The sequence below is a fragment of the Anolis sagrei genome, chromosome 4, assembly GCF_037176765.1.
Source record: "Anolis sagrei isolate rAnoSag1 chromosome 4, rAnoSag1.mat, whole genome shotgun sequence".
NCBI classification, from domain to species: domain Eukaryota; kingdom Metazoa; phylum Chordata; class Lepidosauria; order Squamata; family Dactyloidae; genus Anolis; species Anolis sagrei.
Window position 1 is genome coordinate 30,491,375 of NC_090024.1, and position 19,290 is coordinate 30,510,664.

Consider the following 19,290-nt stretch of genomic DNA (forward strand, 5'->3'; position numbering starts at 1 on the left):
GAAAGTTTGGAGGGGGAAGAGAGAAGAGAAGGAGGAAAATTCAGAGCCCCTCATTATGCTTTGCAGAGTCCCAAGGGATCCATAGAGCACACTTTGAGAACTGCTGCTTTAGACTAACTCTATTGTTCTCACCAGAGCCAAATCCATTAAGTTCATCATGAACCCATTGCTCAATGCCACACCACATTCCTTTCCAGGGGTGGATCAATAAATGAAAAGAAGCTTCAAATACTCCAATGACTATTTATTTTTTCCCACCATCTTGAAAAGCCAATGGCATCAGATGGAATCCTCAGCCACTCAGGATGTAGATCCTAGCTGGACAGTTTCTAAGTCAGTGATTCTCAACCTACAACTCCCAGAAATCCCAACCAGTTTACCAGCTGTTAGGATTTCTGGGAGTTGAAAGCCAAAACATCTGTTCTAAGCCAATCAGGAGAAGTGGCTGGTTTCTTGAATATTTGTCAAATGAAATAAAAATGCTCTGCATTTGCTGTTGCAGGATGTCAGTTCTTTGGAGCACTTTCTGCACTGACATTTTCTCTGGTCACTGAGAATAAACTTCTAATTTTACCTTTCATCTGTCTGTGCCTGATTTGGCCTTCTGGGAAGCTAGATACGCTGAATCTCAGAACCCGTGGTTCCTCTGGCAGCACAACAATGTGCTTCCACTTGAAATTTCACCTTTATGATCATAATTGTGGCCCAGAGATGTGTGGAGCAAGATGAGGGAAAATATAAAAGGCAGATTGCAGAATGAGATGCTTTCCTCTGAAAGTAAAATCAAAGGGATTTTTGCCCTCTGTCTTTCAGAAATTGCTTTTGTTTTAATGCCACCCAAAAAGGAAAAAAAGGGGAATGGGAAACAGATCCATCACTGCTGAATAATAAACGGAGAAATTCAAAGACAGGACCATGGAGACAGCTCATGGATTGGAGAAATTGAACATGAAGCAAATAGGTATGTTATCTTTGTGTTGTACCCCATGCATTTTGTCTCTGCTCCATATTTGTATATGTGTACCTGTTTTATGGGGCCAGCTCTTGTATGTATGTGTGTTTCTGTATGCATTGGCTGAATGTTTTCTGTATGAGGAAGATATTCATGACAAATTGCCTTTTTTGCCACCTCAGTCTGTCTCTGTAATATCAGTGTTCTGCTGAAGAAGGAAAATTCAATGGAATGAGAAAGGCTCAGTCTTAATCTCTGTTCAAGCTTTTGGTATATTGATCTGATAGTTTGCCTTTAACCTTTCCAAATTTCTTTCTTCAAAATGGATGTTTTGTAAGTGGGCGTATCCTTCAATGTAGACATTTTATGACAGAATCCATCACAGTGTTTTAATTGTCAAAATGCAAACCAACTGAAGTAGAGAGGTGTCAATAGATTAGTCCTAAAGATGTATAATTAAATACCAATGTCAGAATCATCCATATTATTACTAGTTTCTATATAAGATTGTGAATGGTGGACATTGAAGAAAACAATCAAGAAGAACATATATTTATTTGAAAAGTGGATCTGTAAAAGATTTGGTATGGATACAGCATAGATTGCTAAAAAGACAAATATACTACTATGGATCTTATAGCATTTTTTTTTTGTCGTGTCAGGAGTGACTTGAGAAACCGCAAGTCGCTTCTGGTGTGAGAGAATTGGCCGTCTGCAAGGACGTTGCCCAGAGGATGCCCGGATGATTTTGATGTTTTTATCATCCTTGTGGGAGGCTTCTCTCATGTCCCCGCATGAGGAGCTGGAGCTGATAGAGGGAGCTCATCCACCTCTCCCCGGATTCGAACCTGCGACCTGTCAGTCTTCAGTCCTGCTGGCACAGGAGTTTAACCCACTGCGCCACCGGGGGCTCCTTAGAGCAAATGTAGCCTGAATTCTAACAACCACCACCAGCAGCACCACCACCACTTTATTACACAAATATTATACAAGAAACAAAAATTACTAAACTGAGGCTGCCATACTTTTGGACATATCCTGAGACTTCTTGTTTCACTAGAAAATACACTTGGTAAAATGGAAAACAATAGAAAAGGGAGACCACAGGATAGGTAGATTGACTGAAACCACAGTCCTGAACCTACAAGACTTGAGCAAAACAGTTGATGACAAGGGCTCTTGCGGTTTCCAAAAATTGCTTGCCAATATATAAAGTGTTAATATGTCTCAACACTCTCCCATCATGTGAAGATATTTGCTTCCTCTCTGTCAAGATCTCAGGATTTGGCACTGTTGCTTCCCAGCTTCACATGTTCTCTCCTGTGCCAGTCTAAAACTGATGTAAGTGATCAGTGCAGATCTACCCAATGTTAGGGCTGAGATTTTCATCTCTAAATGACACTGTGAAAAAATACACACCCACAAGCAAGAATCTTGTGTCACTTTGCTGAGGTTTCTGGGTGCCATCAAGTGATTTCTGACATAGCAACTCTAAGGCAAGCCTATGATGCTTTCATCTGAGGTGGAGAGAGTGCAATTTGTTCAAAGCCATCCAGAAAATTCCATGTCTGAGTAGTGATTCAAATGCTTGTACAGAGTAATAGTCCAATACACAAAGCCCTACACCAATGGTTCTCAACCCATGGGTCCCCATATGTTTTGGCCTTCAGCTTCCAGAAATCCTAACAGCTGGTAAACTGCTGGGATTTCTGGGAGTTATAGGCCAAAACACCTGGGGACCCACAGGTTGAGATCCACTGTCCAACAGCATCCTGGCTCTGTGGCATCTACAAAGGCTAACAATATTATTAGTGCATAATATTGCGTTTTAGTTTTACAGAACCTTCTATCATATCGAAACAATGTAGAAAGCAAGCAATTAAATCAGGAAGACAGAAATGTGTGAATGCTTCCATCCTAATATTTATCTAAGAATGAATATGCCACAGGCCTATTAACATGTCCTTTCTCACTCTGTTTTTCTTTCACTTTCCTAAGGACTTTCCTACTTTAACTTCACTTTCTGTTGAGGAAACCACACTCAATAAGATCTCACTCTCTTGAGTACATGCTCACACCTTGCCTAATAGATAGTTCTTCAAACCTAAGGAGATTCAAGTTCAGAAACCTCCAAGAATGTTTACTTAGGATATATACCTCTCAGCATTCTTTTAAAAACAGTCGTCCAAAGACCTGTTTCCTGCCTCTGTGTAGGTAAAAGCCCTTTTTTTAAATGATTCTGCATATTCCTAGATTATCACATTTCTGTGGAACGGGATAGGCCTCCGCTGCTTCTTATCATATTGATTACAATGATATGAAACTATGACCCACTTCCCTTTTAAAACAGTTATATTCATGCTAGGTTTTAAAACTTCCTTGTTTACATTTTGCTATCAGTGTGCCTGATGAGGAAATGCCTCTGCCTGTGAACATTACAATCTATAAGTCAGCAAAGAGGAAAGGGAACATGCCATGCTGACTGGAGGATTCTGGGAGCTGTAGTCCAAACAAATAACTTTTCCAGAGCTCTAGTTATATGTATAAGCAACTTGTTCAAGATCTGTGTTTCCTGTCACATAGAAGATAGAGGATGCAAAGTTTGGAGATTAAAAAGTATTACAATCAGGACTAAATTGAATAATGAAATGGAGGTGACGTCACAGAGGTGACATTTTAATTTCCAGGAGGCAGCTCCAAACATATGGGCCACCAAAGGAGAAAGAAAAGCGACTTTTGAGATTGGCAGGAATGTTTGATAGTGGTAGAATTCAAATTACATATAAGAATGTATCTGAACTGAAGAATAGAGGAGAAGGAGTAAAACCATGATCGATCTTGAGGACAAAAAGAAGAAATTTGTTTGGCTGAAACTGGTAATGTGGCCATTAGACAGGAATATGTTGATAGCCACCTAATGATATCTACCTACTACCAATTGAGCCGGAGTTGTTACTGGAAGGACAACGAGGGCTCAAGGACATATGATCTCTGCATCTCCAAGATTTCCTCCATCCAAAAATGTTTGTCTACATCTGAATTGGTGGTATGTTGTCAAGGCAGGTTGCCAATTAAAAACGAAAAGAAATCAGTAAAATACCAGAAATTACAATAAAAATGAATTTATTTATTTATTTATTTACTAGCTTACTATAGTTATATCCCGCCTTTCTCAACCCTGAGGGGGACTCAAGGTGGCTTACAGCAAAGGCAATAATTCAATGCCTTAAAAACAATATACATCTAATATACAATTAAATAAACATAAAAGTTTAAATGAGATTAAGAGCATTAAAACATATAATACATTGCAATTACAACTATAAAACCACATTATCCGCAATGATAGTCAGGCCATTTGGGTAATCATTACACGTAAATCCAAGGCATCCTTTGCACTGTGTTATTTGCCAAAGGCTTGATCCCAACGCCACATTGTCACGTTTTCATTAACATTAGACATTGTAAACCTTAGAAAGTGGAGAACTAGCAATAAAACATAAAGAGAAAAGGCAATGATGAGAAAATAAATAAGAACCAAATGCCCACAGAGTCTGGGCCCATTTCTCTATACCAGTAGTTCCCAATCTGTGGTCCATGGACCACCAGTGGTTCCCAAGAACTAAAATATGGTCAGTGGCCTCACCATTACTATACTGTTGCAATGAAAGTGACTGGTCTCACAAAGCCTTCTTATAGTAGTGGCAAGGCAATGGGGTTGTCGGGAGGGGAAAGGCTGATGACCCATGAAAGGCACGACAACAAGCCTCCTGACTGCTTCTCTTCCTCTTCCCTCCCCCTGAGCGGAGCCATTACATGTGGCACCTGGAAACAGGGGTGCCCTGGTGTCCTCATTTTTAGGCCTGTTCCTGGGGTTATTTGGGGTGCTGATTCAGAAAATTGTATTGGGTAAACAAAATCAGCTCTAGATTATTAAATATGGCTTTCTGTGGGCAAGCAGATGGCGACTACGGGGTGGCATATGTTTTGTATCAGAAACTAGAGCTGATGTGGTCTTTCCAATGCAATTTTCTGAATCAGCACTTCAAATAACCAAACCGAATCTAAAGTTGACCAAGAACTGATTCGTAACCCTTTTGGTACTAATGTTGGAGAGTGGTCACTGGTCAAAGTAGTCCCTAGTCAAGCGGTCCCTGGTCAAAAAAAAGGTCGGGAACCACTACTCTATACAATATGTTTCTACCACTAGCTTCACACCCTTCTAACCTCTGATCTAGTCAGAAACAGAAATCAAGAAAGGCAGCAGAGCCATTATTTTATGTTGTCACCTTGTGTCTGGTTTTGTTTTTATTGACACTTCCTTTTCTAGGCAGATTCTCCATGCCTTTAACAGCGGTATGACAAGTAAAAATTCAGCAAGTGAACCTTTCCCCCAGCATTTGAATGCAGAACAGCAACAAGACATCCTGAAGCACTTTCAAGACCGACAAATCTGACATCTGCCTCGGGGTGCTGCAGGATTCTTCAGAGTCTAGTGGGCGTGAAGGGTGAACAGGTTTCATCTGGGATAAACTGTAATGGACTCCAACCTAACTTCAGCAGATGCAAGATTTTTCAAAACTTTTTTGCGACAACACATGGACACAAATAAGTCCTTTGAGATTTGTTGTCAGGCAGGCACAGTGATAGGAATTCATCTGTCACGAAGGATTTAAGACTACGAAGCTACTCCAGGAGAGGAAATGACAATGCTAGTAGAACACCATGAACACACCAAGAAGGAGGCGGATAATTTTCTCTGGACTTTAGGAAAGTTACTTTCATTACTAACTCTTAAAACCTTATAGTCAGCATTGGCACTGATGCATCTGGAGAGTCTAGATATTGTGGTTGCAAAAAATAATTTTTCCAAACTCTGTTCAGTTCACTTGTCATCAGTATTAATGAAGTTTAATATAATATAATCTAGTTAGTCTCATCACATGTTAATGGGCAAAGGGAAAGAGTGACATCACAATACAACCCTAGCTAGATTGAATGATCTGATGTAGAGGGTTGTTATGAATTGGTCTTTGTTTTCAACACTGTGTTTCCCATTACTTTCTGTACAGTTTCCATGAGGAACAATTGATCTCCAAACATCAGATTAAAAAGTGCAGAAAATTAGCTTGCACAAAACTAACTGTTGAACCAGCATGGCTGTCATTAAAAAGCAATGTGCATCATACTGGTGAAATGGTGGACCACTGTGCATTTTCACAGGATCCAAACAGCAAACTGAACAAAAATACTTTTGTATTGGAATAATTGCATCTTGACAAATCTCTCAGATGTGTCCTGCAGTCTGCACACTCTGTAGTTTTGCCTTCAGCCTCCATGTAATTCAATGAAGCTTTGGGGAGGGGGGGGGGGAGTCTTTGTAAACAGCTATCCATCTAAGACAGTGTTTCTCAACCTTCCTAATGCTTTGACCCCTTAATACAGTTCTTTGTGTTGTGGTGACCCTAACCATAACATTATTTTTGTTGCTACTTCATAACTGTAATTTTGCTACTGTTATGAATAGTAATGTAAATATCTGATATGCAGGATGTATTTTCTTTCACTGGACCAAATTTGGCACAAATACCCGATATGCCCACATTTGAATACTAGTGGAGTTGGGGCGGGGATTGATTGTCATTTGGGAGTTGTAGTTGCTGGGATTTATAGTTTACTTCCAATCAAAGAGAATTCTGAACTCCACCAATGATGGAATTGATCCAAACTTGGCACACAGGACTTCCATGACCAACAGAAAATACTGGAAGGGTTTGGTGGGCATTGACGTTGACTTTTGGAGTTGCAGTTCACCTACATCCAGAGAGTACTGTGGACTCAAACAATGATGGATCTGGACAAAACTTGGCACTGATACTCAATATGCCCAAATGTAAACACTGGTGGAGTTTGGGGGAAACAGACCTTGACATTTGGGGGAGATATAGTTGCTGTGATTTATAGTTCACCTACAATCAAAGAGCATTCTGAACCCCACCAACAATAGAATTGGGCCACACTTCCCACACAGAACCTCATGACCAATAGAAAATACTGTGTTTTTCGATGCTCTTTGGTGACCCCTCTGAGACCCCGTCATGACTCCCTCAGGGGTCCCAACCTCCAGGTTGAGAAACGCTGATCTAAGAGATGATATGAAAATGCAGTATCCTCAATACAAAGGGTAACGAATATCCTAAAGTAGTTGTAAATCTAATAATTTTATGAAGATAAAACACAAAAAGAGCTGTAAATTTCTTTAACTGCTTCTTATCTTCTTTTAAAAGTTTGTAATATACAAATATTTCATGGCACTTTATGCCACATGCAAATAATTTTAAGTATCCGGTGACCTGATTGCAAAAAGGTAGCACACACATGTGAACACTGTGTAACAATATGTTTCTCCCAAAAGAAAACACAACTTTGTGTAAACACTTTCAAGACATAAATAAGAAAATCTTGCCTGTACCTGTGTCCTCCAGACCAATCTTTCACACATTTATTCAGAAATACCCCACAAATTCAGGGTGGCATAGCACTAAGAAACTGTCCGGGGGGGGGGGGGGGGGTGTGCAACCTGAATGTTAACCAAATTGGTTTGGACATTAAACCAAAACTTTCATTCTGCACTTGCACAAATATGGCAATAAAGAACAAAATGCACAGTATTGTAAAGTCACAGACAAACTAAAAGGAACCCCTGCTGCTTCACTTCTAAAGAAAAGACTGTAATGAACTAAACTTCTAATTCAATGAGCTAAACAGGTAATGGCTTCAAGTGTATATGTGACAACATCTCGGATACTGATCAAAATCAGTCTTTCTTACTGGAACACAATGGACGCACCTCATTTCGTAACCAAAACAAGCATAACAAAACCCATTACAGAAGACATCAGCTCCTTCAAAGGGTATAATCAGAATAATAATATTTTATTCTAGATCAGGCATGGGCAAACTTGGGCCTTCCCTCCAGGTGTTTTGGACTTCAACTCCCACAATTCCTAACAGCCTCAGGCCCTTTCCTTTTCCCCCCTCAGCCGCTTTAGTGGCTTAAGCGGCTTAAGCGGCTGAGGGGGAAAAGGAAAGGGCCTGAGGCTGTTAGGAATTATGGGAGTTGAAGTCCAAAACACCCTGGAGGGCCCAAGTTCGTCCATGCCTGATCTAGATTATCACACTAGACCCATTACTGCTTTTTGGCTCACAATCTCTAGCACAAGATGCAGTTACCACTATGAATTAAAAGGGTAGGAAAATGTGTGCCTGAACTTACTTTAAAAGTAAGTACGAAAAGTACACAAAGCAGCATGATTGATTTACTAGTTGCCTCAGTCACAAGTAATTATTTTCTCATACAACTTTCTCCCCAATAGACCTCCTTCCAAAACATTGTTGTTTTCTGGTTATCGGACTCTATGTGCCTCTCCCTGGATATTGATCCAAGTCCAGTTTCCCCATCTACCAACCTTCTCATGCTAGAAATTTCTCAGATCCTGCACCTCCAGTCTGCAGCCAGCAACCCTACTTGCTTTAGAATAATGGACCCTTTTGTTAAAGTCCTCCCCTTGTCCAGGTATAAGTTGTAGGTCAGCGGCTGTAGGGCAACTACTGCAGAATATATTTTCCTTCTCAATGCACATGTATGTTGCAGGAGGCGGCTTCGAGGCGAAATCTATTATTATTCCAGGCCTTGAGACCCAGCCCATTACAAACTACTGGCCCCCTCTCTTCATCGTGAGCACTGATCTGGAAACACCAAGCCAAGCCACAAGGAAACCGTAACATCTGCTGGAAAATGAAGAATAACACAACCCAAGGAGAGGAAGCAAGGAGGCAGACACCTGAGAAAGACTTCGTCTTCTTCACCTTGCATATGTTTGGAAGTTGGGAGAAATAGAAAGAAGTGGGAATTGTATACAGCTAACCTTGCATATGTTTGGAAGTTGGAAGAAAACAAAAGGAGCAGGAATTGTGTACAGCTAATCCAGTTTGTGTGTGTATAGATATATATATTTATATATACGCACACACAAGTCCTGAGTGCATGATGTCCTTCAGCAAAGGCACATTAAAAGTTCACGGAAACTTTTACAACTTCAAAGTGATCTGATTTGTTTTGAACACTAAGCAATGTTGCTTCTTTCTAAATCACAGAATCATAAAGTTAGAATCCAGTCCAACTACCTACCAAGAAGCAAGAAAATCACATTCAAAGCACCCCCGACCGATGGCCATCCAGCTTCTGCTTAAACCCTCCAAAAACGCAGCCTCCACCACACTCCAGGGCAGATGTCCCTATAGTACATGCTATGTATGATTTTCTGTATTACTTTTTAAAATTGGACTTAAATGCAGTGTTTTTTGTTATTTACTAATCACTGGGATTCTAGTGTGTTTTAAGAAAGAAAACTCAGGGGAATTTTCATCTGGTGATGATTATTTTCCCTATTAGATAAAGGTCCCTTCCACACAGTTATATAAAATCCACATCGAACTGTATTATGTGGAAGTGTGGACTCGGAAAACCCAGGGCCCTTTATCCCAGAATATCAAGGCAGAAAATCCCACAATATCTTCTTTGAACTGGGTTATCTGAGTCCACACTCAGATAATATGGGATTTTCTGCCTTGTTATTCTGGGATATAGGGCTGTGTGGAAGGGAGCCCAGTTCAAAGCAGATATTGTGGATCATCTGCATTTATATTCTGGGTTATATGGATGTGGAAGGGCCCTTATACACATACTTGGGATCCTTTCACACAGCCCTATATCTCAGAATATCAAGGCGGAAAATCCCACATTATCTGAGTGTGGACTCAGATAGCCCAATTCAAAGCAGATGTTGTGGGATTTTCTGCCTTGATATTCCGGGATAAAGGGCTGTGTGGAAGGGCCCCAAGTATGTATATAAGGGCCCTTCCACACAGCCATATAACATAGAATATCAAGGCAGATAATTCACAAAATCTGCTTTGAATTGGGTTATCTGAAGGCCCTTCCACACAGCCCTATATCCCAGAATATCAAGGCAGAAAATCCCACATTGCCTAAATGTGGATTCAGATAACCCAGTTCAAAGCAGATATTGTGGGATATAGGGCTGTGTGGAAGGGCCCTGAGTCCACACTCAGATAATGTGGGATTTCCTGCCTTGATATTCCGGACATAGGACTGTGCAGAAGGGCCCTTAGACGCATATGAAAAGCAATCAATTGCAAAACAGAAACTTTGAGCACGAAATCACTTCCTCTCCCTAAATTGGGGTAAATCCCACATACGCAGTGGCTTCCATAGACACCTCTCTGTACGACGGTTATTTCCCAGTTATGGCAACAAGTTTTCTTTTCCCCCCTTGAACGGCTTGGAAGAAAGAGCTGGATTCCATCTTCTTCTTTTTTCCTGTCCCGCCACACATGTACAGGAGTGCCAGGGGAGCGGAGAGGAGAGAAGATGGCCGTTTCTGATCCTGATATAAAAGCCCTTTTGTTGCATTGAGACACAAAAGCCAAGACTCGCCTTTTCATCTCTGGGCCCTGAAGGAAATGGACAATGGCAAAGGCAATGGGCCTCCTGCTCTACATGGTGGGGAAAAACAAGAAGCAGCAAAGATTTGATTTCCACCCAAAAAAAACTTGGGGAAAGAAGAGCAAAAGAAAGTTCAGAAGTAGCATTATTGATATCTATATGCCTATATAGATATTGAAGAATGGGAAAGGCTTGGGAGAAGCAAGGTGGGATCCAGCCCTGGCTCTCTTGGTGGGTGCTGTTCAGCAGCCTCTTTTGTGCCTTGGGTAGAGGAGGAAATGTAATCCCAGCAGGTCCACCACCGAGATTGTTGGGTTTTGTGAAAGGAGGAGGAAAAAAAAGAGGAAAGAAAACACAACCAACCAGTTGATCCGTTCAGGAGCAGCAAAAGGAGCAAGCTGGCTGTGATCACTTACTTGTCCGTCTCTTGTGACATGTTTGATCCAATGAACTCTCTCCCCTTTTCCAGGTGCCTCAGTCTCGCTGGTGGAACTGGACTTTCAAGTCTGTGCAGGTGAAGGTGTGTGTGTGTGTGTGGTGTATGTGTGTGTGTGTAGAGGTGTGTGTGAGAGAGAGCGAGCTCCCAGGACGGCAGAACCAGAGCTACTGGTAATTCTGCTTTTGGTTCCCCCCCTCTACTTCTCCCTCAACCAGCCGCGCAGGTAGGAGTGGGACAGGTAAGCGCCCCTTCTCCCCGCCCCTTGCTCCTGCCTGGGCCACTCAGGCTGGCGGAGCTGGGCCTCTCCAGCAAGCTCTCCCGGCCTCCCTCCCTGCCTCCCTCCCACTTGCTCTCTCGGGCTCAGGCAAAGGAAGCCGCCGCCAAGACCTCAAGGCGCCTGCAGGTAACTTTCCTCCCAGGAGTTGGATTCTTTCACTCAGCAGAGGGACGAGCTGCGAGCTGATTGGGCGGCGCGCGCTCCCAAGGTGAGCAGCCATTGGAAGAGGCGCGCTCAGGTAAGGCCTGGGCTTAGAACTCTCAGGGAACTTGGTGGCCTCTGCGGGGAATCAGGCGAGACACACTGGGAGAGAGACTCTCTCTACATATAGGGCGTTGGAGAGGGGAAAAGGGGTATTTGGACTCAGGTTTGGGGCCAAAGCAGGTGAACCCGCTTTGAGAGATCTTCGCCTCGGCATGGAGTTGTTTCCAGCCTGACAACCAAGAGGAAAGAAGGAGAAATGGACTCGAAAGAGCCGACTTCTAGAGAATGAATCCACTTTAAATCCGGTTTCTGCCTCCTGCAGAATTCTGGGCTTTGTAGTTTAGGGAGGAGCCTGAGTGCATGCCTTGTATGGAGAAGATTCCAAATTCAAACCTTCAGGCAGAGCTAGAAAGTGCTGAAACCTGGTATAACAGTATATAATGCTAGTCTAGACGGACAAAAGTTATGATAATGTTTAACTATATCATCACACTAAAGAATGAATCCACTTAAAATCTGGTTGCTGTCTCCTGCAGAATTTTGGGGTTTGTAGTTTAGGGAGGAGCCTTTAACAGCCTCACTAAACTACAAACCCCAGAATTCTGAAGAAGGAAGAAACCGGATTTAAAGAGGATTCGTTCTCTGTGGTCCTAGAGAGAGCACAAAGCACCTGCCATTTTATGGACCTATAAAAGGAGGGCAGGGTGACCGAAAGAGGCACCTTTCTTCCACATAGTCTTCTTCATCCACCTCTCTCTCTCTTACACAACCGGCATTCCTGTGGGCTTGGGTTGGTGTTGGGGAGAGAGAGAGAGAAGGGATTGTGGGTTTCCGACTTGTAATAGCAGGATTGATGGCCCTGCCCAAGACCATAAAAGGCTTATCCTCAGCTGTAAACCTCATTTTGTGTGGATTTGGACACTTACGTGGTTAGGGGTAAGGGAAAAGCAAACAGATTTAGCTGCTTCCCACCTGTTTCTTCAGTAGATAAACTTCTTAATCAACTTGCAGCTCAGAGGTGAAGTTTTTTTAAAATAATTATACTTCAGCGCTTAAGCGACTGAGGAAAGAAAAGGAAAGGGTCTGAGGTGTTAGGAATTGTGGGAGTTGAAGTCCAAAAATCCTGGAGGGAAGGCCCAAGTTTGCCCATGCCTGATCTAGAACAAAATCCTGATTATACCCCTTGGAAGGATCTGGTGTCTTCTGTAATGAGTTTTGTTATGTATTTTTTGGTTACGAAATGAGGTGTGCCCATTGTGTTCCAGTAAGAAAGACTGATTTTGATTGGTATCTGAGATGTTGCATATGCGCTTGAAGCCATTATCTATTTAGCCCAGTGGTTCTCAACCTGTGTGTCCCCAAATGTTTTGGCCTTCAACTCCAATAAATCCTAAAAGCTAGTAAACTGGCTGGGATTTCTGGGCACCCACAGGTTGAGAACCACTGATTTAGCCCATTGAATTGAAAGTTTAACACATTCCAGTCTTTCTTTTAGAAGCAAAGCAGCGGGAGTCCTTTTTAGTTTGTTTGTGTATTTAAAATACTGTGTATTTTATTCTTTATGGTCATATTTGTGGAAGTGCATTTACACAAGACAGAATGAAAGTTTTGGTTTAATGTCAAAACCAATTCAGTTAACATTCGGGTTGCATTCCCATGGACAGGAAAGGAAAGGACCTGAGGCTGTTAGGAATTGTGGAAGTCCAAACACCTGGAGGGCCCAAGTTTGCCCATGCCTGATCTAGAATAGAAATTATCCTGATTATACCCTTTGGAAGGAGCTGATGTCTGCTGTAGTGAGTTTTGTTATGTATTTTTGGTTGCGAAATGAGGTGTGCCCATTGTGTTCCAGTAAGAAAGACTGATTTTGATCAGTATCTTGAGATGTTGCATATACACTTGAAGCCATAATCTATTTAGCCCATTGAATTGGAAATTTAGCTCATTCAAGTCTTTTCTTTAGAAGTGAAGCAGCAAGAGTCCTTTTTACTTTGTGTCTTTACAATAATGTGTATTTTATTCTTTATTGTCATATTTGTGGAAGTGCATTTACGCAAAACAGAATGAAAGTTTTGGTTTAATGTGAAAACCAATTTGGTTAACATTCAGGTTGCATCCCCCCCCCCCCCCTTCAACAGTTTCTTAGTGCTATGCCCTCCTGAATTTGTGGGGCATTTCTGAATAAATGTGTCAAAGATTAGTCTGGAGGATACAGGTATAGGCAAGGTTTTCTTATTTATGTCTTGAAAGTGTTTGCACAAAGTTGTGTTCTCTTTTGGGAGAAACATATTGTTACACAGTGTTCGTATGTGTGTGCTACCTTTTTGCAATCAGGCCACCAGATACTTACCATAACATTATTTGCATGTGGCATAAAACATCATGAAATATTTGTATATTCCAAACTTTTAAAAGAAGATAAGAAAAAGTAAAGAATTTACAGCTCTTTTTGTGTCATATCTTCCTGAAATCATTAGATTTACAACTACTTTAGGCTGTTTTGTAAAGTTAGCCTTTGTGTTGTAAAAAGGTAAAGGTTTTCCCCTAACATTGAGTCCAGTCATGCCTGACTCTGAGGGGTGGTGCTCACCTTCATTTCTAAGCTGAAGAGCTGGCGTTATCTGTAGACACCTTCAAGGTCACGTGGCTGGCATGACTGCATGGAGCGCCATTACCTTCCCACTGGAGCGGTACCTATTGATCGACTCACATTTGCATGTTTTCAAACTGCTAGGTTGGCAGAAGCTGGGACTAACAGTGGGAGCTCGTGCTGCTCCCCAGATTTGTACCTGTGACCTTTCAGTCAGCAAATTCAGCAGCTCAGCGGTTTAACCCACTGTGCCACCGGGTTGTGGATACTGCATTTTCATATCATCAATTTTACATCTTCATCACACTAGAGAATGAATCCAGTTTAAATCCGGTTTCTGCCTCCTGCAGAATTCTGGGGTTTGTAGTTCAGTGAGGCTGTTAATGGCCCCTCCCTAAACTACAAACCCCAGAATTCTGCAGGAGGCAGAAACCAGGTTTTAAGTGGGTTCATTCTCTAGTACATTAAGAACATTATGATCGTCTGGGGAGGCCCTGCTCTCGATCCCGCCTGCGTCACAGGCGCGCTTGGCGGGGATGAGAGACAGGGCCTTCTCAGTGGTGGCCCCTCGGCTATGGAATGCCTTGCCGGCAGACATCAGACAGGCACCCTCGCTGCTGACGTTTCGGAGAATGGTCAAGACCTGGCTTTACGAACAAGCGTTTGGCTAAACAATGCAACTAATTAAGGAAGACGGTAAATGAAACATAGGAACGACACAACGACTATGAGAACGGATCTGATTTCAATTGAGGCGTTATATATGTTGTTTGTTGATTTGTCCTGTCTGATTGTTAATTGTTGTGGATCGACGTTGTCGATCCTGTTGTTGTATTGTTGTGTTTTAATTGCACTGTAAACCGCATTGAGTCGCCTGTTAAGGGCTGAAAAATGCGGTATAAAAATGAAGCAAATAAATAAATAAATAAATAAATAATGGTATGATGAGGTCCTTAATTACATCAGTGATTCTCAATCTGTGGGTCCCCAGATGTTTTGGCCTTCAACTCCCAGGAATAGTGGCTGAGAATTCTGAGAGTTGTAGCCAAAACACTTGAAGACCCACAGGTTGAGAACCACTGTCATAGATGGATAGCTGTTTACAAGACTTCTGGATTTTTTCCCAAGCTTCACTAAATTACATGGAGGCTGAAGGCAAAACTGCAGAGTGTGCAGACTGAAGGACACATCTAAGAAATTTGTCAAGATACAATTATTCCAATACAAAATTTATTTTCATTCAATCCTTTATTTGCTCTTGATTGAAGTGGCTTTCAAAATCATATTGAATTATATTTGTTTTTGCTGTTTGGATTCTGTGAAAATGCACACAGTTTCACCAATATGATGGACATTACTTTGTAATGGCAGTCATTTTTTGTGTCTGGAGCAACTTGAGAAACCGCAAATTGCTTCTGGTGTGAGAGAATTGGCCATCTGCAAGGGTATTATCCAGGGGATGCCCGGATGTTTTGATGTGTTATCATCCTTGGAGGAGGCTTCTCTCATGATCCCGCATGGGGAGTTGGAGCTGACAGAGGGAGCTCCTCCACATTCTCTCTGGATTCGAACCTCCAACCTTCAGTCCTGCCAGCACAAGTGTTTAACCCAACAGTTAACTAATTTTCTGCAATTTTTAATCTGATATTTGGAGATCAATTGTCCCTCATGGAGACTGTACAGAAAGTAATGGGAAACACAGTGGTGAAAACAAAGAGCAATTCATAACAACCCTCCACATCAGGTAATTCAATCTAGCTGGCTAAGCGGCTGAGGGGGGAAAGGAAGGGGCCTAAGCCTGTTAGGAATTGTGGGAGTTGAAGTCCAAAACACCTGGAGGGCCCAGGCTTGCTCATACTTGTTGTAGATGCTGTCTTCTCTCCCTCCAATGTATTCACTGTTTCTCTAACCTCAGTGATAAAATGTGGGGACATTATTATTTCAGGCTGTTGATGTGCCGCAAATGACAGAAGCCAGTATTAATTGTTAGGTGGGCTAATAAAAAATGTTTGTGAGCTATTAACTTTTATGGCCTGGCTTCAAAGGCAGAAATCATTATGAAATTTTCACTGCCATCAAAAGGGGTGATAGCCACAGGCTTGGTGGTTTCCAAATAAAAGGCTTCTGATGGCATGAGAAAAAGTTTCAATGATACTGGCCTTTGTAGTGGAATAACTCCTATGTTATTAATTATGTGCCCTTCTAGACATGCCCTATATCGCAGAATCTGATCCCAGGTTTTCTGTTTATCCCAGATTATCTGGTTATGTGGACTCATATAATCCAGTTTAAAGCAGAAAACCTGGGATCAGATCCTGGGATATAGGGCCTGTCTGGAAGGACCGTAAATTATGCCACATATTGGAGTAAATAGAGATAATTAAACCTCTATGCATCTTGTAAATTTCCTGAGGCTTCTGCTGATTTCTGTTAGAAGTTTAATACTGTGCTAAAAGAGCCTTGGGCTTGACATAGGTGATTACGTATGTAAATCAAATTAAACATTTCTTCAGAATTTATTTTATGTGGAATTTCATATTGTAATATGTTTATCAATATCAGTTTTGCAAACAAATAGGGCTAAACACACTCTGTGGATGTAAGTCCCACAGAATTTATGATCTTGCTGCTACTTTTTGGTTGACTATTATTTGAGAATACAGAAATGCTGGACCACTCTAACAATCACCATGTCAGACTACACAAAGAAGCAATTGAAATCCACAAGCATGTGGACAATTTCAACAGAAAGGAGGAAATCATAAAAATAAACAAAATCTGGCTATCGGTATTTTAAAAAACCTCTAAATTCATAACAGTAAATAAAGAACAACACTCAAAAATAGGGGAATTCTAGACAAGAAACAATCAGAGTCAACTAATCACCTCCTAATAAAGGATTCCCCCAGGCACTATGAAGCCATACCTTGAAAACTATTAGGCCTTTAAATGCTAATCAAGCTGTCCAATTGCTACATAGCACTTGCCTCAAACAGACAAGAGCCCTTTCTCCCACCCTGGACATTCCACAGATATATAAACCATATTTTCCTAGTTTCCAACAGATCTCACAACCTCTGAGGATGCCTGCCATAGATGCAGGTGAAACATCAGGAGAGAATGCTTCTGGAACATGGCCTACAGCCCAGAAAACTCACAACAACCCACTGAAATATTGTTGCTGTTCATTAATCAAATTTTAAATCAAGAAAGTCCTATCCAGGGTAATTTTATTGTTGTTCTTTGCATAGATACACTAAATCCCTGCTAATTTATTTGTGTATTCAGCACTGAATGTGCTCCACAATGAACTAAATATGTAATTGGAAAAAGTTCTGAGAGAGATCAAAGCCTTGCCTGTCCACTTAGAAATTGTTTGATGATTCCAAGAGCAGCTCAAGTAAGCCTGCAAGTCTAAGCACATGTTAGGAGGAAACAAGGCCCATTAAAGAGACTTCCTTGGATACAGGTTGCAAGGTGTAGTTCCTGATCCTGTCCACAGTCTTTTCTCTTATTTTCACTGTGGGTCATTTCTTGCAGTAACAGCTGTGATTCTGCTGTGACCAAAAGGAACCAAGTTAAAATACAGCTCTCTTTGCCTTACTATGCATATTTTGTTCCATTTAGTAGCAGTATTGTTTGGACTTTCCCATTGAAGACAATCGGGTATTCAAATGCAGGTTAACGAATGTTAGCAATTACAAGTACCTAAAATTATATGTTGTGGAAACTGCTAAAACAAATCTATGGGATGACAGGTACGAATGGCTTGTATTTTGTATCAAAGTAGGGCTGTTAGCAAGTTCAGTGCGAAAGAGCAGGTGTTTGAACAACTGATTGTACGGAGAGAGGTTTAGCATGTGTTTGTACTTATGTGTTGCTATGTCACTGCCAGCTCTTGTGCCAGATTCCAGCTGGGAGCACCAGACACAAATCCAGCTGCTAATTTTGCAACAGGTAGCACTTATAGTTAATCCTTCCTGTATCTTAACACCTAACAAGCACCTTCGCTTATTATCTGTGTTGTACATATTATATGTATGATTGTACTGGAGAGGTTTGTGGCTCATTATGGTCAAGAGGGATTTTATTTTATTTACATGTAAGCCTATCTTGAGCTGCCTTGGTAGGCTTATGGAAAACCGTTATTTGGATTGTATGGGGTCAGCTTAAGGGGAATGCATGCTGGCACAACCTTGGGATCACAACCAGACACAGTGAAGGCATCTTGCGTTTTGCTACTCTGCTGCTGAATATGCATGCCCAGCATGGAAAACATCTCACCACGTTAAAACAGTGGGTGTGACTCTTAATGAGACATACCACATTCTGGAAAAGATTGTTAAGGAAGTGGTCTGCAAACACTTAGAAACAAATGCAGTTATTGCTAATAGTCAACATGGATTTATCAAAAACAAGTCATGCCAGACTAATCTGATCTCTTTCTTCGATAGAGCTACAAGCTGGGTAGATGCGGGGAATGCCATGGATGTAGCATACCTGGATTTCAGTAAGGCCTTCGACAAGGTCCCCCATGACCTTCTGGCAAGGAAACTAGTCCAATGTGGGCTAGGCAAAACTACGGTGAGGTGGATCTGTAATTGGTTAAATGGACGAACCCAGAGGGTGCTCACCAATGCTTCCTCTTCATCTTGGAAAGAAGTGACGAGCGGAGTGCCGCAGGGTTCCGTCCTGGGCCCAGTCCTGTTCAACATCTTTATTAACGACTTAGATGAAGGGCTAGAAGGCATGATCATCAAGTTTGCAGACGACACCAAATTGGGAGGGATAGCCAATAGTCCAGAGGACAGGAGCAGAATTCAAAACGATCTTGACAGATTAGAGAGATGGGCCAAAACTAACAAAATGAAGTTCAACAGTGACAAATGCAAGATACTCCACTTTGGCAGAAAAAATGAAATGCAAAGATACAGAATGGGGGACGCCTGGCTCGAGAGCAGTACGTGTGAAAAAGATCTTGGAGTCCTCGTGGACAACAAGTTAAACATGAGCCAACAATGTGATGTGGCGGCAAAAAAAGCCAATGGGATTTTGGCCTGCATCAATAGGAGCATAGTGTCTAGATCTAAGGAAGTAATGCTACCCCTCTATTCTGCTTTGGTTAGACCACATCTGGAATATTGTGTCCAATTCTGGGCACCACAATTCAAGAGAGATATTGACAAGCTGGAATGTGTCCAGAGGAGGGCGACTAAAATGATCAAGGGTCTGGAGAACAAGCCCTATGAGGAGCGGCTTAGGGAACTGGGCATGTTTAGCCTGAAGAAGAGAAGGCTGA

At 41.7% G+C, this 19,290-nt stretch overlaps 1 protein-coding gene across 1 annotated transcript in view; it reads right to left on the bottom strand.

The window, feature by feature from the left end:
- Window positions 1–11,259, bottom strand: part of GRHL2 (grainyhead like transcription factor 2) — a 95,433-nt gene extending 84,174 nt beyond the window's left edge. Inside the window, exon 1 of the mRNA XM_060775681.2 lies at window positions 10,898–11,259. Within this exon, the coding sequence (XP_060631664.1) occupies window positions 10,898–10,917 (20 nt within the window). The 5' untranslated portion in view covers window positions 10,918–11,259. The remainder of the gene's footprint in view (window positions 1–10,897) is intronic.
- Window positions 11,260–19,290: the final 8,031 nt, after the last annotated feature.